Genomic DNA, 24,790 nt, shown 5'->3' on the forward strand with positions numbered 1-24,790 from the left:
AATATCAGCTGCTTCATGAAGACATGCGACTTTTCTTCCTCATCAGGTAGACCAGACAGTGAGCAACAAAAGGCCACAGCAGCAAAAAGACGACAGTCTGCCCAGACATGTCAAACGGCCACGACATCTGTTCCTAAGGGGGGGAGACAAAATCCCACAGCATGTGAGAAAAAAGCCTTGTGACCACATGTTTGTTTACATGAGCATGATAGGACAATATTCTTTGATGAGTACAACCAGAGCCTGGTACCTGTTGTGGTGGACACTGCAGGTGTGATCTCAAGTCTGAATTGTGAGCCTGCCACACACAACACAGCAGTAAACTGAAATGACTTCCTGTAAGCCTGTAATTAAGAGCTTTTATCCTTTACATTTAACGGTAAAGAAACACTTGAAGTGTTGGGACGTGTAAAGCTTACGTGTGTGGCAGCAAGCCTCTCCAACACCTCCAACCTGTCCATCACACTCCTCATGTCCTCTCTGAGCCTCTGAAGAGCCAGGATGATCTGCTGTTGTAGGTGAGCCTCATGCAGCATCTCTGCACCACCTTCTGACCCGTGCCCTCCTCCACCTCCATGCCCACTTCCATCACCCGGGGACCGCCCCAGACTTCCCTGTGGAGCACCTGTGGACCATAACACTTCAACTGTCTCTGTATTCATTTATTTATTATAACAATCTTTAGGATGAGATGTTATTTCATTGCAACGATGAGTATTTCATTTATACCCATCGTTACAGCGCAGAAAGCTGCTGCAGGATCCTCCTGAACGACAGGATTCGCCACAAAGCCCGGGCTGCGCAACACAGGATAACATTTAGCTGTTTTTAACAGTAGAACATTTCTGTGATATCTCTTTAGTAACTAGCTGATAATTCTAGCTCGTCTAGTATAGAAGATAAAGAGCAGCAGCTTGTATCGCACAAAACTAAATGACTTTGACAACGTCATTTAGCTAATGAGCTCGTACTAACTAACAAGAGTGAACTGCATCCAAAGCGCTTTACACAACTTGCATTAATCACGCCCACACGAACCCTTTTTATCTTTGTGTAAGTGCTTGCGATCTATGATTCATAAATCTATACTCCAATGGATGCATTGGTGTCTTGCCCCCTGGATCAGGGGGCCACCCAACACCAACCTTCCGATTAGTAGATGACCTGCTCGATCTCCTGAGCTACAGCCACCCAGTTTATCCAATAATAAATTGAAGTCAAAGGAGCTTGCAAAGAAAAGCGTCTGGACTTCTTTAAGTTGCTTGAAGACGTTTCACCTTCATCCGAGAAGCTTCTTCAGTTCTAAGGTCAAATGGTGGAGAGTCCCAGATTTAAACCTAGTGGGAGTTTCCCCCCACAGAGGGACAAAAGGACCCCCTGATGATCCTCTAATCGCCTGAGCCAAGGTGTGGAACTGGGTGTGGGTCCCAATCAGCCAGAGTTTCGGGTGAGCTCATTGTGAAACCTGGCCCCACCTTATCATGCGAATTCCTGAGGTCAGATGGCCCAGGATGTGAGTGGGCGTTAAGGCGTCTGGGGAGGGAACTCAAAACTGGATTATAGATGGCAGACAGTTGGTGTCGTAAACCACCGCCTCTGTTCAAAGATGGTCGCTCACAGTGGACATAGATGCTTCTTTCACTCCTCTTTCAAACCATCTGTCCTCTCTGTCCAAAATGTGAACATTGGCATCCTCGAAAGAGTGACCTTTGACCTTTAGATGCAGATGAACTGCTGAGTCTTGTCCTGTGGAGGTGGCTCTTCTGTGTTGTGCCATGCGCTTGTGAAGTGGCTGTTTGGTCTCTCCAATGTAGCCAATTCACAAGCGCATGGCACACGCTGATTGGGACCCACACCCAGTTTCACACCTTGGCTCAGGCGATTAGAGGAGCATCAGGGGGTCCTTTTGTCCCTCTGTGGGGGGAAACTCCCACTAGGTTTATATCTGGGACTCTCCACCATTTGACCTTAGAACTGAAGAAGCCTCTCGGATGAGAGGTGAAACGTCTTCAAGCAACTTAAAGAAGTCCAGACGCTTTTCTTTGCAAGCTCCTTTGACTACGATGACCTGGATGACTGAGAATCTTCACAGACAATAATAAATTGAACGTTTTTAGAAATTACATAGCAGCTTACGTTCTCTCCAATCACGCTGAGAAGTTTCTTGCCCAGCGTGCCGACTCCTCCTGTCTGGAGCCGTCCCATCCTCTGCTCCTTCTCCACCTTGACCTGCCCCAACCTTTCGGCCTTGCTTCTGGCTTTGAGCTGGAGAGGACTCTAGGGGCACGTGGTCATTATAAAAGCTGTCTGACCGGGTCTGTGAGCAGACACAGTTAACTCAGTTAGTTAATGTTTTCTTAGAATTAAAACATTGTGTTATTAACTGGCAGATGTGCCTCAGACCTTGACGTTATGGAGCTCCAACGAATCCACTGAATCAGAGAAAATTTCACTTTCTGAATCACTGGTGAGCGGCATAACCTCCAACACTGCAGATTCAGCTGCAAGTAAAATCAAATGTATTCATGTTTGTGTTGGTTTGCTGGGTTTAACGGGCATTTTGCTTTTACAGGAAACACATTTTCAGCCCTAATAGAAAAAATAAAAAATCATTTGTGGAATCTTTTAAGTGAAAATGGCAAAACAGAACTTTTCACTTTATAATACACAGATAATTATTTACATTTATTTAGTATTTAATACATTCAGAGATTTAACTGTCTACACCATAGGTGTCAAAACTCGCAGCTTAATTACATTTGGCCCGCAGAGCCATACCAAATTACTATCAGAGCTGGCCTACTGGTATTATACAGCTAATATATATATTGTTTCGTATTAAGCTTTGCTTGTTCCAGATTCAGTTTTTCAGCAAAACTTGTTTGAGTCCATAAGAAAAGATTCGTTCTTATATCTGGAGGAAGTTTTTTTTTCAATAAATATTAATGTTAGCTCGCAACTTTGTTCCAGTTTTGAATTTTGGCCCACTTTGTATTTGAGTTTGACACCCCTGGTCTACACCATCAAGTACAGATTAAAAGCTTTTGTAAGCAGTTGAGACTTTTCTGCTTAAATATGACATAATACACCAGATTTTCCCACAAGCTCTGAAGTAGAAAAAGACGACTGATTAAAGAAATGTAATCAAATTAATACAATTATTCCTGTACTGGAGGTCCAGGTTAATGTTGAAGGGTTAGTGAGAAAGGCCAGGTGCAGTACTCCACTGTGGGAGAAGTGAGCAGGACGAGCACTTGTAAGGAAAATACAATAACGATCTGTGATATCAAGGGTTGATTGTATGTGAACAAAGGTTTCGCTCTATAACTGGTTTATAATTGATTTAGTCCAGCTCAGGTGTCCGAGAGCTGCCTGTCTGTTTACCTTTGACACTGTTAAATTTGGGTGAAAGCTTTTAACACCTGAACATATGATGATATATCGGTGATGAGGCATAATAACCACATAATCCCACTTACAGTGGAGGCATTAAAGGATCCACGGAGACCAGACTTCGCTCCCTCACTGTTCACTTTGTTAAGACCGAGCCCGTGTCAAGTCTAAAGTTTGACTTATTAAGTTCACAATTTGCACAGCTACATTTTACAACTTTAGCTACAAGGCAGAATCACTAGTCTGTCATGTCATGTCTGCTCCATACAACAACTATTGTATTTAGCCTGTTCAGCACCATTGAGTCCTCCTGTGCATTTCCAGCTACTTTTTCGTCGCAGGTTTTTAATTTCTTAGGAAAAGAAAACCAATCATCACCTCATAATAACAAATAATAATCATAGCATCAATATAAGGATCCACAAATGTCAGCAAAGTCCTAGAGGGAGAAACTATTGGAATGGAGGTGAGGAAAAGTACCAGAGGGACAAATATGTTTGCATCCCCGCAAAAACACACGACAACAATGAACGAGGGGAAAAATTTTAATAAAAATATTTCAAGTATTTTCTTTTTTTCAGCTGGCACCACAAATAAAACACCGAAACATGACCACACAATGATTAACACATAATGCACCAGCACTAGCATACATGCTGGGAACAACGTCACTCACTTACGTAGATTACGTCATAAATTCGACAAAGCTTCCCCCCAAAAGTCAAAATTAGGCCAGAGGTATCAAATCCTCACATACATATGGTACTCCTGACATGCTGACAGTAACATACACCCTGAGAATCATGCAGAAGTCACTAGAGGTGTTTTTATTAAAGCTATTTATTTGGTTATGCATTAGGGCCACAGGTTTTCAACGTAGGGGTGTGCGATATGACCGATATAAAACATTTCTCATCCCAATAACGATTTATGTCACAAAATATTGCATTTTCTGTAAATTCTGTGACTCCTGGACAACTCGACTTGAAGTGTTTTCAGCTGGGCATCATGTATCTGCAGTTGAGTGTTTTGACCCAGTGGTTCCCAAACTTTTTTTGCTGGGCCCCCCTTTGTTTACAAGAAAAATGTTCGCGCCCCCCCTCCCCGCACGCGCGCACGCACACACACGCGCGCACAAATCCTCCAACCACACACACCCATATTTTGCTCCATTGCAGTTTATTTCACACCTCAAACATTTAGTAAAAGATTAAGCAAATACACGTAATCTGCAATAAATTACAGGTAGTACGTCCACACCTACACGGGTATTTTTGGAAACGCAGCTGTTTCGTCCACACTTAAACGGCGTCTCGAATTACCGAAAACTGAGATTTTTTTAAAACTCCTTTTTTGCATTTATGGACGAGGAATACAGAGTTCGTCACACAAAGTCAAAGGTATGTGCCACGTCACGCTGTGCGCCACGTTATTGTTTACATGAGATGAATTGCAGAATAGCAGATAGAGACAAAATACTGTTAATCTGACTATCTGCAGGTTTTACACGCTTACATACACAGGCAGTTACTGTCCCTCCATTTACAAAGGCAGAGGCGTCACGGTGTGATTATTTTACGTGTAGTTGTTTTTTTCATGTGTAATAATATTCAACATTGCTATGAATAAATTTTTCAAAATGGGTTCAAAAACATAAACAGCTGTGGGATCCTGTTTGTCAGTGATTTGAACAGCCCAGCACTGCTCCAGTCACAGGGAAAACCAATCCTGCAGGGAGACCTACCTCGGCACTTGTGCAGGTGAAACCAAAGGGCAGACATGCTTCACCATATTTTCTAGTCTTTGGCTTAGAAGTTGGTTTGGAAACACATTCAGCGATGCTTCATCTCCTGCTTTGCGTTTCTGTGGCCGCCCCGTGCTAGCAGTGTCCAAGCGTTTTGTTTCTCCCCCCTCTTTCATGCCGCGCCCCCCCTGCAATGGCTCTGCGCCCCCCCTAGGGGGCGGGCCCCACACTTTGGGAAGGTCTGTTTTGACCAATGCATTAAACTTTACAATTTTAGACATAAGTTGTAATGGTAAGTATGTGATTAAACTAGTATTTAGTACACGGCGTGCTGCGGGGAAAAGCCTGTTCTAACGTTTGAGTCTAAGGTTCATTTTGAGCAGCTGTCAGCTCTTTGTTGCTTCTCATCCGTAAACTCTCTCCACGCTCTTTCACGTGATTCTTGCGTCGGTGGTTAAAGAGGTTTGTCGTGTTTGAGTCTGGGGTGGGGACCGGTTTGGGCCATAATTTGCAGATTACAGTTTTCTGGTCCGTGTCAGACTTTTCATAACCAAACCATGTCCATGCTACAGAGATAGCCACTCGTTTAGAAATAAGGTGCTCGATTTGTTTTGACTGGTCCTTCTGTTCGGAGCTAACTGGTTCTGCCTCATCTTCTCTGGCCATGCTGGTATCCTCTGTGCCCCGATGAAAAAATATTGCCGTAAACAGTGTATTTTGCAACACCATGAAACAAATGATAGTGTGTAATTTGAAACGAAGCACTAATGGCTTCCTATCTGAAGCCATTAGTGCTTAATAACTTATTAGATTCTCAGTAGCTGAACCTTTTAACCCAAACCTGTAAGTGTCTCATTACACAGTAATCACTGACCTTCTCTGAGTTTCAGCAGTGACTCTGGAGGTCGGGGCATGTCATCAATGAACAGGTAGAGAGGCTCAAAGTATTTGAAGAGTGAGGCTGTATTCTCATCAATGGGCATGGTGTCAATGACCTACAGGGACATAAGAAAGACTCAGAGATCAGGAGATTCATTACTTCACTGCAAGTCCCTGAGACATTTAAACAGAAGCAGATATTTGAGTGATCAGTGAGAAAAGACAAGTGCTATAAAAATGCCAGTTACTCCTCATTACCAGATAACTAAAGCCAAAGTAGTGGTAACGTCTCAGCTAATTGTTTATTCTTGCATCCAGTTTCAACACACATTGTTTAACCCACATAAAATGAGGGTACCTCTTTAAGAAATGATAGAGGTGAGGAAAGATGGACAGCCTGCCCAATCAATCAGAATAAACAGGCTATGTGTCAACCAATGAGAAAGCTGCCTGCCGCTATGTGTCCCACCCACCTGCTCTGTGTCTGCTGCCCTGTTATGTATGTAGAGTGCTGCACTGTGTAACAGTTGCTACTGTGGCTGTTGTAATACAGTGCATCACCAACATGGTGGCAACAAACCCTGCTGCACATAAGTTCACTGGTTATCTGCCTTCCGAGTTGACAGCAGTCGCAGTGAGTAAACAGGCAGATGCTGCAGTTTTCTGGTGACTTTAAAGAGCTAAATTGTTAGCCCTAGTTAGCTCTAGTTTGTTATCAATTGCCTGGAAGTTTATCTCATTCTTCATCCAACAGTAAGGTAAGAGTTCAAAAACAACATATCTTTATTATTATTTACGGTGAAAAGTCATATTACTGTTATTAAAGGGTAAAAAACATACCCTGTCTCATTATTTAGAACCCCGCATTCTGACTGAGAGACACCACACAATTGTCTTCAAGCATGTTGCACTGAGATCGGTGCACACATACTGTATGTCTCAGTTAGTTTTTGTCTGTTTTGCACTTTATTTTTAAATAACTGCATTCATTTGAATTGTTTTGATAAATAACTGTTGTATATGCAATTACTTTACTTGGATTGCTTGGTAAATTTGAATGTTTTCATATTGTCTTTGGAAAAGTGTTTATTATGCAATTTTCTTGTCTGTTTGACATAAAGCACCAAATCCTTCCCTTGTAGCAGCTAAAAAAAACAGCTAAACAAAAGCAGGCTGCTTGGGAAGCCTCTAATGCTTCCTCTAATTAACTACCATCATATATTTGTGTGAATTTGCTTGTTTATATGTATAAAATAAATGTACCTCCTGTGCAACTTTCTTCATCTCGTCCACATAGGCAGCCATGGCGCTCTCACTACTCATTTTTCCCAGTTGGTTCCATGCGTCCCTAACACAGATAAACAAATTTTGAGTCACTGGAAGAAATACACTTGACGACAGCCTATCAGATGACAATGTGGTTTAAAAAACACGTATCAAAATGTTTTCTAACTTTGGAATTACAATTATTAGTAACTTTGTAATTAGTAGACAATACTAGTAATTTTAATATCGGCAATTTACTTAACGACATAAAACAAAGAAAGACGTTATTAATCAGCTGGACAAAAAAACTTCTAAAATTCAAATTTTATCAAGATTTTTAATGCGAGACTATTTCCTTTGTTATTTTTAACTGATCAGATTTGGCTTGTTTTTTTGTTTTTTGTTTTTTTCAAAGTGTGTGTCTGCCACCAAAAACTAACCTGACTACAGTGACTTCCAAGTGCATAAAAAACATATCAGAAAAATTGAATTTCTTTTATTATTTCATTTAAAATGGTAAAATTTCATATATATATAGCCGTTTCCCTTGATTTGCAGTATGTTTGCGATCAAGAACGACCTACTGCTTAAGTGATAGAGAATGAAAGTGGACAGTATATCCTTGATTTAACATAAAACTCTTTTTTGCAGCCGAGGGCAGCACAAAAGTGATCCCCTTAAACTGATTTTTAGTTTTAATCTCCTTATGTTCCCCTGAGTTATTGGTTCTGTTACTAGTTAGCTAACATAAACTAACGTAAGTCTACTGACGGCAACCAATCAATTCGGTGATGTAATACTCCATACTGACAGAAGATGGTGCTAAAGGTGTTTTAAAAACTTTAAGCACTTATTTCTTTAATCCAGCTACAGACAGAGTCTACCGTGGTCCTCCACCTGCTGCCTCGCCTGTACACCAGCCTTTGCCATGGTGAGTAGGTGTCACCTGCCGATCTTCTCACTCTCTCACCTCTCCTCTCCTTGCTCCTCCACCTGCCACCTCACTCGCTAGCGCTACCACCTCGCCGTGGTGCAGAGGCTCCGTCATTCAGCGTTCCTGCTGTCACCGCCAAGAGGAGGCAAGGCTCTCGCCACCACAGTTCTTCTCATTCAGAGCAGCAACTTCCAGTTGTGAGTGAAACGGACTTTTTCCCTCCCGCTCGCCACAAATTAAGACCGATTAAGATTTCTGTTTGCTCAGCTAAAGAGCCACTGACTGTTGTAAACCTGGACTGGACTATCAGATAAATGTTCATCATCAACCTGCTTCCAAAAAAATGCTCCACCATGTCAGTCTGTTATTAAGGACAGCTACACCTTTAAATCCGATTATTCCTGTCATTCTGTTTCTATATCCACACCTGTCTCTCAGCCCGTTCCTGCTCCCAGGGCGGCTTGGGCCCTCACCTGTTCCTGTGCCTGCTCCCAGGGCGAGGGCAGCTGAGACCCAACCTGTCCCTGCACCCGTACCTGTTCCTCAGGTAGGGACAGCTAAGGTCCGGCCAATTCTTCCACCTGTTACGGTGCCAAGGGACGGGCGGCCCAGTCCTCAACTTGAGCTCCAGCCACAGCATCCAGAGCCAGCCGAGTGCTCTGCTTCGCCACACACCTGCTGGTCCTGCTCTGTCTCCACCAGAGGGCTATGCCAAGCCACGCCGCCAGTAACCTGCCAAGCTTCTAGAGGCATCCCATCATCTCTGCCGGTCTACAGTGCAGCATCTCTTGTGCTGCCCTCCAGATCAGCACCGCTGGCCAAGCAGTCGCCTGCCTGAACTGATTTGTCTCTGCTGGTGGCCATGCGGCCACCCACATGAGCGGATTTGTTCTGGATGTTTTTTACTGACTGCCAAAAAATGAATGTATTTAGTTTTTGCAGTACTGTATGTAATGTCTATGTATAAAAGTCTCTACACTTATTTATATTTAAAAGGCAGGACAGTGAGTCAAAGATTTTAACTGGTTGTTTCAACAGAACTTGCCAAATGTAGTGAGGAAAACCCTACACGTGGCAACTTTGGTAAAATAAACATTTTTCAACAGTTTTTGTTTGCTCACAAAAAAATGTTCATGTTATTTAAAGGCTCGTGTGCACAAGATCTCCTTTATTTGCTGCAAGGCAGTATCTGTATAACCCCATTCTGCTTTATGGAACATTCAACATCATAATTCTGCTATAATTACAGAAGCTTTAAGCAAATTTAAAATGGTAGCTGTAAATGAACAAGCTCCAATTATCCCTGCTCCCCCTGGTGGATACACAGGGCGAGCATTTTCCTCCTGTCTTTCAGTAATGTGTAATGTTTTGAATCACAGTATTTTCCTTTAAAAAAATAAAAAATACAGACATCATGCCTTTGTTCTATAATGTAACATTTGCCCACTCACTATAATTGTGGGCAATTTACAGAAGAAACTCACTTGATTAAAACTGTTAAATCAGAGTGTCAATCATACAGAAGCTCATATTGGCTCATGATCGATCACAATTCAAATTCTGTTGCCCATAAAATGACAAATGTGACCTTGAGCAAAATTTTGCCTGAACACGCACACGTTTGTGTACAAAGTTCACTGAAAGTCTTGTACACCCTGTTAATTGATCCTGTAGTAGACACTGACTACTGCACGCTAAGAATCCTGCGGCACAAACCACAGATCGACTTGTTTCAGATCAACAACACTGACTTTTGTTGATTTGGTCTGAGCTTGCCTGGCAGTGATATCTAAAGCAGATTAAACTGTTTACAAATAAACAAATCATTAATGTGTAATCAATGCATAACCATCAAAGTGAAATGACCTGATTTATTTATTTATTTGCATCATTTTCATGATGTATCTACCAAGAAATCATTGATTTGTTGTTAAAGTGGGTCCAAATATTTGAAAGGTGCTTAATACAGATAATATAGATTTTAATTAAAAAGAAAAGCTGGTGGATGGAAAATTCAGGTTTTATATCACTGACCCATTTATACAGTTTGAATAGTAATTCCTTACAAATTAAATCAAATATTATAATATTTGATATTTTTTGTGGTCGGCAATAATGATTAATATTAAAACAGAAAATTTAAAAATTAAATTTTCACTTTCTTAATTAACTGACACAAAATATTGAATTACTGAATTTTTTGGCATGCACATGTGTATATAAACCCACCATTTGTAGCGGCCCACTGGGTCCCAGAAGCCAGGCCGAGGCACTGCACAGGGACCACACACTGCTTGCTTGTACAGACTGTAGAAGCGCAGCATGACCTTATAGGAAGGCCGGTAGGAGCCTACAAAACAGCACAACTATTTGTCAGGTTTATTTCTCCACACACCAAACTATACTACATACATTTATAATCAAGGTCCATTTAAAAAATACAGCCCTTTGTTATGTGCAGCAATACATACAAAATAGAAAGAAAATGGACAAATGATAAATGCTCTTTGTTAAAATCACTGGTTATCCAGCAGGTAGTACATTATAATGTGCTGGCTGCTTGTGGTTTATACAGTTAACCCTATTCAGACACTCAATCTGACAGTATCCAAGGCCGACAGATTTTATTTTCCTGTCAGATTAGCAGAAAGGAGTGTGTGAGAGTGACTATGGCTCAGGAGGTCGAGAGTCTGTCTACCAACTGAAAGGTCAGTGGTTTGATACCCAGCTCCTGCCTGCATGTCAATATATACTTGGAAAAGTGCAAGTGTACGTGTGCAAATGTTAGATAATAATGCTTGTGCATAGGGAAAAAGCTTGTATGAATGTGTGTGACTGGGTAAATGAGACTTGTAGTAGAAAGCCTTTTGAGTACTTAGTTGAGTAGAAAAGTGCTATTTCAGTAAAAGTACATTTACTATTTACCACATCTAAATTAGTATACGCTTTAAAATATAAATTGTGACATAGTCATAGGAAAAATAAAGTTTACATAGGACTCTGTGTAATCCTACAAAGAATTAAGTCACCACGGAATAAGTCTTGTATTTCTAAAGAAAGAACAGACAAGGTCAAAGTATCTGTAACCACGGTGATATATTTGGTGAAAACCAAACACATCATATCAGCACAAATACTTAATACTAACTGTCAAGTGTAGTGGCAGAGGAGCGATGATATGGGCTTGTTTTGCAAGAGGTCTGCTACCTCAGAGTTTTGGTTACACTGGCCGAGAAACACAAAGCAGCGCAGCAGGAAGAGGCCGAGGGCTGCGGTCAGCTGGACTTGATGTACACGGTAGATACATTTTTTCCTTCTTGCAGAGACAATCTGGAAATAGGTTTGCCCTTTGTTTTGCCTTCATATGAGTTCACAAAAATAGTGACCAGGCCAGATTCTTTTCTTTTTGTAATTCTGATATTTTTTTAAAAAATAGATTATTTGAAATCTAAATTAAGAACTTGTCATTTTCTAAAATGTATTTCTTTGAAAGTTTTTGGAAGAATCTAGGCCTTTATCAGTTCATATAATGCAATGTGAAGTGATTCCGTTCTCTACCCAATTTTTGAATCTGAATCTAATTCTGCTGCATCACGAGTCACCCAGAGAAGGCGCTTTGCATTTTTCTCTAATACGGTTTCCTTGTGCATTTTTTTTTACCAAATCTTTCAGAGTACTGACATCATTTTCTTGAGTGTAATCAAATATTTCTTCTGGAGACTTCTTCAGTTCCATTTATTTGGTCTTTTCTATTCTATGAACTGGCAAAGCTTCTAGGATGAGAGGTGAAACGTCTTCAAGGAAACTTAAACAAGTCCAGACACTTTTCTTTCCAAGCTCCTCAGATTGTAGGAATTGCCTAATAATTGCTGCTTCAATTTTAAATAGGATCAACCTAACTCTATTAATCGGCTACTTGCCTTCCAACTGGCAGTAGTTAAAAAGCGATTACTTGATCCAGCTGCCAGCCTTCCTTTATCTCAAAAATTCTTGAATGTAGTTGTAAAACACCTAACTTGTTTACAGAGGAATGATTTATTAATTTATTAAGTTTCAGACAGGTTTCAAAGCTCATCACAGCACAGAAACAGCTTAGTGACGGTAACAAATGATCTTATAAGTTCTGAAAGTGGACTCTATGTGTTTGTTCTGCTAGAGCACAGCGTTAAGTAATGCTGATGACAATATTTTATTACAGCAATCAGAGAATGCTGTTGGTACTAAAGGTACTGCGCTGCATTACAGACAAGAACCAACAGACTTAAAAACTTAACAAACTTAACAGACTTAAAAACTCCTTTGTCCCACACGCCATCAAACTGTTTAACTCCTCTCTGGAGGGGAGAGGGAGGAGAAACAGGAGGACAAAGGAGGGGGGAACAACTAAGCTGTAGTGCCTCTTCACTTCACTGTGCAATTACCTTTTGTGCAATACTTTTTGTTAATAATCAGCGGTGCAATAGACTCCATACTTGAAATGTGCAATTCACTTGTATTTTTATTTTTATTTTTATTCCTATTTATTCTATTTATCCCCTTTGTATATTTTATCTATATATGTCTTTGTATTTATATATGTGTATATATATATATATATATATATATATAATATTCTTAACTCTGTAACTTCTGTCGGTGCTGTGCTTTTTGGAAAACAAATTTCCCAGAGGAAACCACCCGAGGGATTAATAAAGTTTTATCTATCTATCTAATGAACTCAAATTTGTTCATGTAGATGGAGAGTCCTCTTCAAGCACTAAGATTAATTATGGAGTTCCACAGGGTTCGGTGCGGGAACCAATTCTGTTTACTTATGCATGCTTCCCATAGGTGGTTTTATTAGAAGGCTTTGCAAACATGTTCAATGCTATGCAGATAGCAGTTTTATCTGTCCATGAAGCCAGATAACACAAAGCAATTAGTTAATCTACGGGAATGTCTTAAAGACATTCCCGTAGACTTGGATGACCTCTAATTTTCTGCTTCTTCATTCAGATAAAACTGAGCTTATTGTACTCGGCCCTGAAAATCTTAGAAATATGGTATCTAAGCAGACTTCCTCTGGATGGCATTACCTTGGCCTCCAGTAACACTGTGAGGAACCTTGGAGTCATTTTTGACCAGGATATGTCCTTCAACGCACACATTAAACAAATATGTAAGACTGCTTTCTTCCATTTGTGCAACATCTCTAAGATTAGAAATATCCTGTCAAAATGATAATAAAGAATTAGTTCATGCATTTATTACTTCTAGGCTGGACTATCACCACATTCACGTCACTTATTCACGAGGAGTCACCAAGGCAGGTGGACATGAGGGGGAGGGAATTTGAAAAGACATTTAAGGAAATATTTAGTCAACTTCTATGCATGAACACTGTCCTCCCCCATGTATTTAATTCTATTATGCCGTGTTAAGAGGCACTAAGTGTAGTTCATATAATAAATACTATCTCAAAAAATGATTTACTATCAAAAATTCATCCAATAGTGAATCCATTTGAAACTTTTGCAAAATTGTAAACTTTTTAAACTGGTGCTGTGAAACTTTTTTTCTTTTAAATGAGCGCAGGTGAAACTATTTATGAGAATTTTTTGGGAAAATGAGAAATACTGAGAGTATGACAAAAAAGATGCACACGACAAATATGAAACTCGGGTAAATCTGAGCACGTGCTCTGTGGAGGCAGGACACTCGGAATTCTCCTTTTGGATCTCTAGTCGAGGATCTTGGATCATGTGTTTCTGGTACAGTTCATTCCTAAAAATAAAATAACTACATATATGCTATTGTAACAGTAGTTACACAATATATGTGATTGCTCAACAGCCCTCAATTACGTGGAACCAGTAATGACTGAAAGACTCCATGTACCGTTTTTGGGGAGTTTTTGGATGACATCCACTGCAGCCTGAAAGCGTTTCTGGTGATCAACCACAGGCTCTATCATGGCTGGGACTGGTCTGACACAGGAAGCATGAGTGGAGCTGTAGCTGAGGGAGAATATATACACAGATGTGGAAGTAAAAGTATAAGGAAAAATAAGTTATGAGAGTGAGTCAAATCCAATATTAACAAAATATACCGTAAATCAAATTAATCTGTGACTCTCTGGGCATTTTTTCATTTTGGGGGGTAAATCAATTCAGTTACTAATAGGTAATTAGGTCATAATTAATTCATGCTGGCTATTAATGTAATGTTTATATTTGCCTTGACCCAAGTACCCCTACTGTACTTGTACTTTATTTAACTTTAAAGTTTCGGTCACATACATGTGTCACTCGTAACTTAGTAACTACTTTTAATGCTGTTTAACTTGGTAATGCATTTGCTGGAATTTTCTGATAAATATCAATATGTAGATATACAGTGCTGCTACAGTGAACTTTGGCTGCAAGCGAGCTTAGTGTGAGTTAGCTGTCTTACCTTACTGACTACGTCCTGCCGCTGTCCATGATCACGCCGAAGAAAGACAGCTCGGCAACCTCGGCCAAAGGAGTGACAGAGCTGGCAACAAGACGAAGCTTGCTATGTCTTGGTCTACGCTGACGGTAACGTTTGTTTACAAAGCTGCTCACTAGCCACCTGCCACAGGCTTACCTACCGTCCACTGCAGCTACTCACCAGTCTGCGCTTTACACAAATAACTTCCGTGTCAAATCACGTGACAATGAGGGCGTCCTCTTTTCCTACTGCCTGGTAGCTCCATACTGAATATGGGCATACTGGACATCCTTTGTCCAATAGATCCACTATCCCTCCACTTCTCTAAACCATGCCTCTCTAAATTTGTATCCAAACCGCGAAAATCCAACCTGAGCTATCCCAGTGACATACCTGCTTCTTTTCTTGTCCATCCTGGTCACTCTCAATGGAAATCTCTGCTTCCACCACTTTCTTAGCACCATCATCTCCAATAATAATATAGTAATAATAGTTATTATTATTACTATACTAGTAATAGTAAAACTAGTAAAACTATATACTATTAAAACTAGTATATATATATATATATATATATATATATATATATATATATATATATATATATATATATATATATATATATATATATATATATATATGAATTCTGACAGTAAATGCTGCCCATACATATTAATGTATGGCACGATGATAATAATAATAATAATAATAATAATAATAATAATAATAATAATAATAATAATAATAATAATGTCAATTTCAAGGAACATGTTATGACAAACATTTTCTTTACTTGATTATATTGGGACTGATGTTTACAGGCTTCAGTTGGTAAAATCTGAGTTCTCTACCATCACTTCTTCCACTGCGGATGCGATTAATCAACATGGACACACAAAGTGAACTAATCCTGCTCTATAACCGTTTATGAAACAAAGTAATCAATAAACCAAAAGATTTATTGTCGTTAGCATTGTTTAAAACATTATCCTGCAATTACGAAATTAGTCTAGGAGGCATCAATTTGCATCCATCACTTTCATGTATTGCAGTCAACGCGGGACATGCAGCCCGATTTGTAGATTAATTATTATATAATAACCCTCCGCTGCCCTAACAGAGGACTATGTTAAGGATCAGCTTTGGGGCTGATCATTAACATCAGTGAATGCATCACTTGTACCGTGGTCCCTTTTAAAACTGGATCTTAGCAGATGGGGCGGACGAGGACATCTCAAATTTCACGTCTGTCCACGGTCTTTAATCCGTTTAAATGATTTTTGCTGTCAACTTCACGAAGACATCCCCGGAAATATCGACGTGTGCTTTCAAAACAAAGGCATAATAAGGTCCAAATCACAGATTTAGGTTAAAAGCTTCAAAAAATATTATTCTGGTAAGGTGTGATAATACATGGGAAATGCGAATAAATAACTAATGTGGCATCGTGATTAGGAAACGTTCACCTTGCAGTTCTGATCAATTTAAAATAATGCTTTGATTATTTAGTTAATCATGATGAATCTGCAATAATGTGTCTCAGTAGCTTTCTTAGTAGAATACAACATGCCAAAACATTTGCATGTTCTCCCCCCTCAATAAAAATAACAATAAAAATCAATTGATGTTCAAATACAAATTACTAAATCTTGTAGACACAAGCAGAGAGTGACAAGCAGAGAATGGTTATACAAGGTCTTAATTATGCCTCTGTCTACACTATTTTTTATTTTTATTGTAACCGAATTTTAAAAAAAAAAATACTTCAAGAGACTACGTGGGTCCAGAAGTCGTCTTTTATAAATATAAATAAATAACATGAAACAGGTAGGTCTACCCTGTTTGCGCGTCGCAAAGGTTTTATTTTGAAAATCATCCAGGAAGAGATGCTTTACAATCCAACCACAATGAAATTGCAAAGGTTTGTCTTGTGTCTTGTTTTCCACCGGCAGGATAAAACCATGAGGAGCACTCTGCTCTGTGATTTGTATACACTGTCTTGACAGCCGAGCCAGTAGACTGTCAACGTCCTACCTCGGTCACACACACAACGCAGGATACGGTTGCAGGGACGGAGGGAGGCACGGAGAGCTAAATAAAGCGCATCCTCTTTACAGTATGTTGGGCAACAGAAAGAAAGCAGTCCCCCAGGTGAAGAACGGAGCCGGGACGTCCGAATTAAAGGCCATTGATCCTCTGCGGAATCTGGGTGAGAGTTTTTGTTACAGCAGTCTGTGCGTTTATTATGCTCTGTATTTTTACTGAAAGAGTACCGGTATCTCCCTCACTCCCTCCGAAAATGGCTTTGCTAGTCGTTAACCCTGCTTTAACCCGTTAACCCTGCTTTAACCCGTTAACCCTGCTTCACATTCAGATTGCAGTGCTTGAAAGTACATTTGCTTTGCTCCCTAGTAAAAATTGAGGTACTTGAGGTATACTATTCCACGCTGCTCTCGTTTATCCGGATAGTAAAATTACTGAAATTACCGTATTCCAGTGAGCCGATAATTAACTTAAAAATATTTTCTTGACTTATTCAAATCCAGTTAAAAAATAAGGAGGCGACTCTGGTGTTATAGCTGTACAGTTTTCACATTTAAATATGTGCCACTGAATTGAGCAACATAAACTGAGCCCGAAAAATGTATCATAGTACCGGACATGACCAATGTTGGCTCTAAGCTGCGCACGTGCGCAATTGCGCACTGCTGGCACGGTCTCTGCGCACAAAAAAAAATCTAACCTGAATTGAAATTAAAATTTCAACAATTCTGTTTTGCAGTGTTAGTCAGTGAGTCACTGGCTGCTCGTGTATGTGTTTAGAACGATGCCACCTGATCCCATAGTTCAGCCAATGATGCGATTCATTCATAAATTGTGTTGATAGACCACGTAAAACCAGAGTTATGATAAAAAATATATATATATGCAATGTTTGGTTTTCTTCCTGAATACTGTCGTTATTTATATTTACTGCGGGAAGAAATGGTAAAAACGGCGTTTTATAAGGAAAACGCTCAAAGCACTCTCCGCCTGTCAGCAAAAACAAAACCAACCCCCACCCTTTCCTATTGGTCGAAAAAAGTACCATGTCTACCAATCAAAAAAATGATATGGCAACGTGGCATCTAGTTGTTAAGACACGGGGGGAAGTTTTAGGAGTGACGGCGGTGCTTTGAGATGTGAGAGATTTGCGACGTTTAGCGCAAATCTTGTGTAGTTAGTGTGCAGTGTAGTCAATAGTTTTGTTGTGTGTGTCAGAACAATGAGGCGACTGCTGAATGTTACAGGTGTTACAGCAGTGATACATCTGCTGTTGTCAGGCCTGCAGGTATCAGGCTGTTGTTCTCCTTCATCTCATAGTGGACAGAAATAAATTTTTGGAGTGGCACAAATAAAATAATGTTCTTTTACATTCAAAATGAAATAAAGAACTCTTGAAAGAGTTGTCTTACATATAAAGTCCTTAATTTTAAAAAAGAAAAAGTCTAGTTTGGAACGTTGCTTTGAAAAAATGACCTGATTGGCTGAGTAACATCACATTGAATGGCTTACAATCCATGTGACTGGTCTATGTTTGCTGTGTGACTGGTCTATGTTTGCTGTGTGCGCACACTGACTGTCAAAAAAATGAAAACAGCAGTACAGATTAAAATAACCATGCTGTACATGCATACAAGAAAACTTGTACCAATAATCAAATCTAATGGGTCCATACAGAATAGTGTTTGGATCCGGATTCAGACTGCAGTCCACCTTTTGGGCTCTAGACTAATCACCATACACTTACGTCACTGAAAGGTTCCTTCCGTGCTGTAGAGTTCATAAAATTCTACAAAAGAACCCACAAACGGGAAACCAAGAATTTTGACAGTTTGTACTTTCAAGTATTGACATACAAAACGGAGAGAACTATGTCCAAGTTATAAGAACTAACCCTACAAGGATTGCTCGTGGCCTGGTGCAAAATTACAGCTCTGCACACATTTTTTTTTTTATAATGAATAACTGTATAATAAAGAATCTCCTCTAGCAGCATATCCATTCAGCTATTAGGCATATTTCTGGAGGTGTTACTTTTTTTTACTTTTTTGGGGGGGCCCAAGTTTGTAATGGCTCCAAATGTTGTCTTTCCTTCCATTTTTCTCTGTCCACCCACCCAAGATATATTTCAATTACAGTGCACCCACATGAGCAGCTGTGGTGTGGCAGATGTATACACACTAGCCTCTAATTTTAACTCTGATCTCTTTTTCCTCTCTTTATGCCCTCCCTGTTCTTTTTTCAGCCTATCCCAGTGCTACTGAATTTGAATCGTATTATAATTAGGTGTATGCTCACTGCTATTTTATACACACCCAAATACAGTATATAAATATAGTGTATATAACATAATTTTAATCATTTTGTCTCTATGCTTTCTAGGAGTGCAAAATGATGAAGATGTGAGGCAGATGCTGCAGGGCTCTAGTATGGTGAAGGTATCAATAATTATTAACCATTTGTAGCGGTTAGAAGTAGTTTGTGAATGCTATATATTACATGTATTGTAACATATTAAATCATTACATGGGAAGGTTCGCTCGCCTCGCTGGCAGAAGCGTCGGGTTCTGAAGTTGCTGGAAGATGGTGTCACCGTTTGGTGTCAATCATGCAAAACATCGAGCCGGGCCAAGGAGCAACAATCCTGTAAGTTCTTGTACTATGTTGTATGCAGCATCACACTGTTGACACTACATGAATTTGAATTGTAAATGAAATATTAAACTATAACAAGTTGTAGTCCACACTGTTACATGATCACAGAATAAATAAATGATTATTTTCAGATAACATATATTATACAGTGCTGATGATTATAAAACACAAAGATCATCAAACAAATTCTATTGCAAGACAAAGATAAGCTGAGTAAATACTAAATAAAGTTTTTAAATCATTTAATTTATTAATGGAAAAAAGCCATCCAAACCTGTCTGAAAAAGTAATTGTCCCCCAAACCTAATAACCTTTTGTGCGCTCCTTGACAACAGAAACCACAATCAAGTATTTGGAATAACTGGGAATGACTATTTCACACAGCTGTGGAGAAATTTTGACTTACTCTTACGTGCAAAATGTTTTTAATTCTGTTATGTTGGAAATGTTTGAACATGGAGGACCTGTTTAAGGTCAGGCCATAGCATCTCCGTCTTAATTTGAGTCCAGACATTGACTTGGCCACTCCAAGTTCTCAGTGTGTTTGTCAGTGAGGCTCAGCAGTGCATACACAAAAAATCAGTGTGCAAATTGTGCATACAAACTTTTCAAACACAAATCTGTGATTTATCAATATCTTATCTTTGTCTAAATGTATTTGATGATCTGAAATGTGTAAGTGTTAGAAATATGCAAAAACTAGGAAATCAGTAAGGGGGCAAATACTTTGTATTGGCACTTAATGTAGTGCTTTGATGCTCTTAGCGAAACGCTAACAGCACTGTTATAAATTCACAAACTTTTTATCTATTACACACACTCCAGTGGACGTTTCAGGGGCAATTTGGGTTCACTATCTTGTCCAGGAACAATATGATATGTCTAAATATATGTCTATATGTCTAAAGAAACAGGAATCGAGCCATTGATACTTTGATAAATAATCACACCTGCTTTTTTTTAAAGATCACTAATGCGTGAGCTGAAAACATGTCTCAAGTTTTGGTCAAGATGTAATCATCATCGATAGATCATGGCCTGTGGTAGAAAGGTGTTTTTCTCCAATTTTTAAATTCAACTAATACATAAATAAATAATCTAAAGAAAAGTCATGGTCTAATTATTTGTTAACAGTGAAGTAAAGTTTAATTACCTATACATTTTTCTGTTTATTGATCAGTGTTATTATAAAGGGTTACTATGCAGACATGCTGACCAACATCATTATGCTTTAGCTAAAGTGATTAAAGTAACTAGATTAGCTCATATGAAAAGAGAACTATAACATGACATATAACCTATGTAATACGCTGTAGCCTTTCCTTCTGGAGAACAAGTGGCTGCTCAGTGGTGGCTGGGTGTGTAAGGTAAAATGTCCATGTACTGTATCTATTTTTGATCTTTTTAAATACAGTTTGCTGCTCTGTACTTTGTGCTCCCTCCTTCACTATCTGAGGGTCACACATGTTGCCCTGATTATAGAGCTCATCTATTTTGAGCATAAGATCCTTTCTATAGTTTAAATAGTGGGATTGCAAAACATATGGCGGGAGTCTGCCTTGGAGCCTGTGGGTTTGATGCTGTGTAGTTAACATATGACTCAGCCACTCCCAAGTACAGTACAGGGCCTTTAATTGGCACTGGATTTGGTGTGCCAGTTCTGTGGTTTACTCCTGATATCCAAGATCATTACAGAGATGGCTTTCCTCTAGTATATTACACTTCTAAATAAGATTCATTTCATCCCCACATTGAAGCAAAATCTTTGTACTCTTCATTCCATAATCTTATCAGATGTATTTCAAAAAACTTGTAGATGGTTGTAATTGGACTTGACATGTGGAAATAAAAAAAGCTTGTTAGACACAAACAAGTGTCTTACTAAAACAAAACCATAGAGTCCAAAAGCTGGAAAAGAAAAGCCTATGTGCAGAATCAAGAGGCAGAGGAGACCAAAGGGAAAGGAAAATATGTTCAGAGAGCTGGTCCAAAGGTGATGCAAGGTACAAAGACAGTCCTGTGGGTTGGCCTGGCTGCAGGGCAAAGCAGAGAAGCAGTTTTATGGGTTTACCCAAATGAAGAGAGACAGTTCTCGGAGTGAGCCCGGGGGCCAGCAATGGCCGAGGAGGTGGCCAGTGATGACAGCCAGCAATACCCAGGTTGGAGACCCTTTGGAGGGGGTGAATGGCACCTGGTGATAAAGGTCATGATCATTCAGGGGGGGTTGGGAGGAGGCTGACAGTGGCAGAGGAGACCCCTCCAAAAGCTTGGTTGGAACCCATTATCAATGGTAGGGATGAGAGTCCCCTAGAGGCAGAGCCCATTTTGAGACTGGGCTGTGATGGGGGCTGGCAATGGCACCAGCATCATCAGCATGGGATTTGCTGGCCTTCAGCCCACAGACTTTTAATATCTGTAGATCCAAAAATCTAGGTAGAAATTCCAAAAAGCTTCCTAAATTCCTCCTTGGAAAGGATTGCTATATCTTCTGCATTCATGTTCTGGTTGCCTTGTTCTGTCATCTTAGTGAAGTGTAGAATGTTAGAACCCACATCCAAAATGTGACAGGACAAGGTTCAAAACATAATGAGAGCCATTTGGTTGAAAAAGACGGAAAAGGTCTATAAATGCAGAGACAAACAGTAAACGGAAATACATGAAACAAAATCCACAATAACAGGGAAATACATAAGTAGGCAACAGTATGATACCGTCAGCTTAAAGTGAAAGACAGGTTATACACACATCGGAGCACATTGAGGGCTAAATTAGGAAAACTGATCAGTGAGAAGAAAGCAGTGAAACTAAACAGTGATAGGGGAAGTAAAACTATAAGCACAACACAGAAGGCAAAAGACTTCCAAATTAAAACAGGAAGTTACTAATCACAGAGACAAAGATGTGGTAACAGTACATACAGTGGGGTAAAAAAGTTTTTAGTCAGCCACCGATTGTGCAAGTTCCCCCACTTAAAATGATGACAGAGGTCAGTAATTTGCACCAGAGGTACACTTCAACTGTGAGAGACAGAATGTGAAAAAAAAATCCATGAATTCACATGGTAGGATTTGTAAAGAATTTATTCGTAAATCAGGGTGGAAAATAAGTATTTGGTCACCTCAAACAAGGAAAATCCCTGGCTCTCACAGACCTGTAACATCTTCTGTAAGAAGCTTTTCTGTCCCCCACTCGTTACCTGTATGAATGGCACCTGTTTGACCTCATCATCTGTATAAAAGACACCTGTCCACAGCCTCAACCAGTCAGACTCCAAACTCCGCCATGGCCAAGACCAAAGAGCTTTCGAAGGACACCAGGAAAAGAATTGTAGACCTGCACCAGACTGGGAAGAGTGAATCTACAATAGGCAAGCAGCTTGGTGTGAAAAAATCAACTGTGGGAGCAATCATCAGAAAATGGAAGACATACAAGACCACTGATAATATCCCTCGATCTGGGGCTCCACGCAAGATCTCATCCCGTGGGGTCAAAATGATCATGAGAACGGTGAGCAAAGATCCCAGAACCACACGGGGGGACCTGGTGAATGACCTGCAGAGAGCTGGGACCAAAGTAACAAAGGTCACCATCAGTAACACACTACAACGGCAGGGAATCAAATCCCGCAGTGCCAGACGTGTTCCGCTGCTGAAGCCAGTGCATGTCCAGGCCCGTCTGAAGTTTGCCAGAGAGCACATGGATGATACAGCAGAGGATTGGGAGAATGTCATGTGGTCAGATGAAACCAAAGTAGAACTTTTTGGTATAAACTCAACTCGTCGTGTTTGGAGGAAGAAGAATACTGAGTTGCATCCCAAGAACACCATACCTACTGTGAAGCATGGGGGTGGAAACATCATGCTATGGGGCTGTTTTTCTGCCAAGGGGACAGGACGACTGATCCGTGTTAAGGACAGAATGAATGGGGCCAAGTATCGTGAGATTTTGAGCCAAAACCTCCTTCCATCAGTGAGAACTTTGAAGATGAAACGAGGCTGGGTCTTCCAACATGACAATGATCCAAAACACACCGCCCGGGCAACAAAGGAGTGGCTCCGTAAGAAGCATTTGAAAGTCCTGGAGTGGCCTAGCCAGTCTCCAGACCTCAACCCCATAGAAAATCTGTGGCGGGAGTTGAAAGTCCGTGTTGCTCGGTGACAGCCCCAAAACATCACTGCTCTTGAGAAGATCTGCATGGAGGAATGGGCCAAAATACCAGCTACTGTGTGTGCAAACCTGGTAAAGACCTATAGTAAACGTTTGACCTCTGTTATTGCCAACAAAGGTTATGTTACAAAGTATTGAGTTGTATTTTTGTTATTGACCAAATACTTATTTTCCACCCTGATTTACGAATAAATTCTTTACAAATCCTACCATGTGAATTCATGGATTTTTTTTTCACATTCTGTCTCTCACAGTTGAAGTGTACCTCTGGTGCAAATTACTGACCTCTGTCATCATTTTAAGTGGGGGAACTTGCACAATCGGTGGCTGACTAAATACTTTTTTGCCCCACTGTAAGTGGAAACTAAGGAAACCAGAATAAGCAAAGAACCAAATTCTAAAGAACAAACAAACCAAGAACTGGGTGGAAAACCTAATAGTGTCGTGGTCCTGGGTCTTCGAGCTTGGTTCTGATGTGCTCGTTTCTTTTAAATTACAAAAGAGTTGTCTCTGTATATATTATTCTCTTGTGCTTCTGAGTTTAGTTATAGTCTCGTGTGTGTTATGTTCTGCTTTGCCTTCCTTGCTTTGTTAGCGGATTCTGCTCAGCTGTGTTCTCCAGGTGTTTCACCTTTACCCATATCTCATGGGTATTTAAGCCCTGTGTTTCCTTCTGTCACTTGTTGTGATCTTCCCATAGCTGTGTGCCCTGTCTATTTCTCAGTGTAGTTCTCTAGCTAATGTTCACCAGTATCTGCTTACTTAAGTTCTTTGCATCCTGGACATTTTTCCTGCATGTCCAGGAATAAAGCTGCCTTTTGAGTTCAGTTCTGTTTCTGAGTCCTGCATATTGGGTCCAATTCTCTGCTCACTACAGAGTGTATCATAACAAATAATAAACAAGGATAAAATAATTTTTTTTTAAACTCTCTGTAAGGACCATAACAATCACAAGGTGTGAATATATTTGAATAATTCTTTGCTCACTTCATTTCTTTCTTCATCCTCCAGTCTCCATCATGGAAGTGGAGTGTGTGCACGAAGGTTGCCAGTCAGAAACATTGCGGCAGATGGTTGGCTCAGTACCTGAAAACCAGTGTTTAACAGTGGTCTTCAAAGGGTCTCGTAAAAGCCTGGATCTCCTCTGCCAAAGCCAAGAAGAAGCTCAGTGCTGGGCCCGTGGCATCCGTACCCTGCAGGAGAGGATGGACAACATGACCCAGAAGGAGAAACTTGACCAATATCCTTGATTTTTGTGG

General features: G+C 40.0%; 2 protein-coding genes across 3 annotated transcripts in view; one reads left to right on the forward strand and one right to left on the reverse strand.

Moving 5' to 3' along the window:
• acbd4 (acyl-CoA binding domain containing 4) lies at positions 1–14,894 on the reverse strand. The gene is made up of 10 exons (XM_087845217.1): positions 14,649–14,894; positions 14,094–14,212; positions 10,446–10,566; positions 7,280–7,364; positions 6,012–6,132; positions 2,404–2,501; positions 2,137–2,317; positions 420–625; positions 251–298; positions 1–133 (listed from the first exon to the last, which is right to left on the reverse strand). Exons 2-10 carry the CDS (start codon positions 14,167–14,169, stop codon positions 14–16), a joined length of 1,056 nt encoding a protein of 351 aa, XP_087701343.1. The 5' UTR covers positions 14,170–14,212; positions 14,649–14,894; the 3' UTR covers positions 1–13.
• Positions 14,895–16,599: 1,705 nt separating this feature from the next.
• The window catches only part of LOC102791826 (1-phosphatidylinositol 4,5-bisphosphate phosphodiesterase delta-3-A-like), a 33,784-nt gene continuing 25,593 nt past the window's right edge, over positions 16,600–24,790 (forward strand). Inside the window, exons 1-4 of one of the 2 annotated variants that reach the window (XM_087845218.1) lie at positions 16,600–16,875; positions 19,092–19,147; positions 19,244–19,355; positions 24,543–24,771. In XM_087845218.1, coding sequence (XP_087701344.1) covers positions 16,785–16,875; positions 19,092–19,147; positions 19,244–19,355; positions 24,543–24,771 — 488 coding nt within the window. In that variant the 5' untranslated portion in view covers positions 16,600–16,784. Of the gene's footprint in view, positions 16,876–19,091; positions 19,148–19,243; positions 19,356–24,542; positions 24,772–24,790 lie in introns of those variants that run through there. The other variant, XM_087845219.1, reaches the window with a different exon arrangement.

The sequence above is a fragment of the Neolamprologus brichardi genome, chromosome 8, assembly GCF_056152115.1.
Source record: "Neolamprologus brichardi isolate AB-2024 chromosome 8, ASM5615211v1, whole genome shotgun sequence".
Lineage (NCBI taxonomy): Eukaryota > Metazoa > Chordata > Actinopteri > Cichliformes > Cichlidae > Neolamprologus > Neolamprologus brichardi.

Excerpts from the sequence above, each read along its gene's own strand:
- acbd4 (XM_087845217.1), bottom strand. The coding sequence starts at position 14,169 with ATGATAGAGCCTGTGGTTGATCACCAGAAACGCTTTCAGGCTGCAGTG. Across the intron at positions 10,567-14,093 it reads CCAAAAACTCCCCAAAAACG|GCTCCTACCGGCCTTCCTAT; the intron begins GTACATGGAGTC and ends GCTGTTTTGTAG. Across the intron at positions 134-250 it reads TGCAGTGTCCACCACAACAG|GAACAGATGTCGTGGCCGTT; the intron begins GTACCAGGCTCT and ends TCCCCCCCTTAG.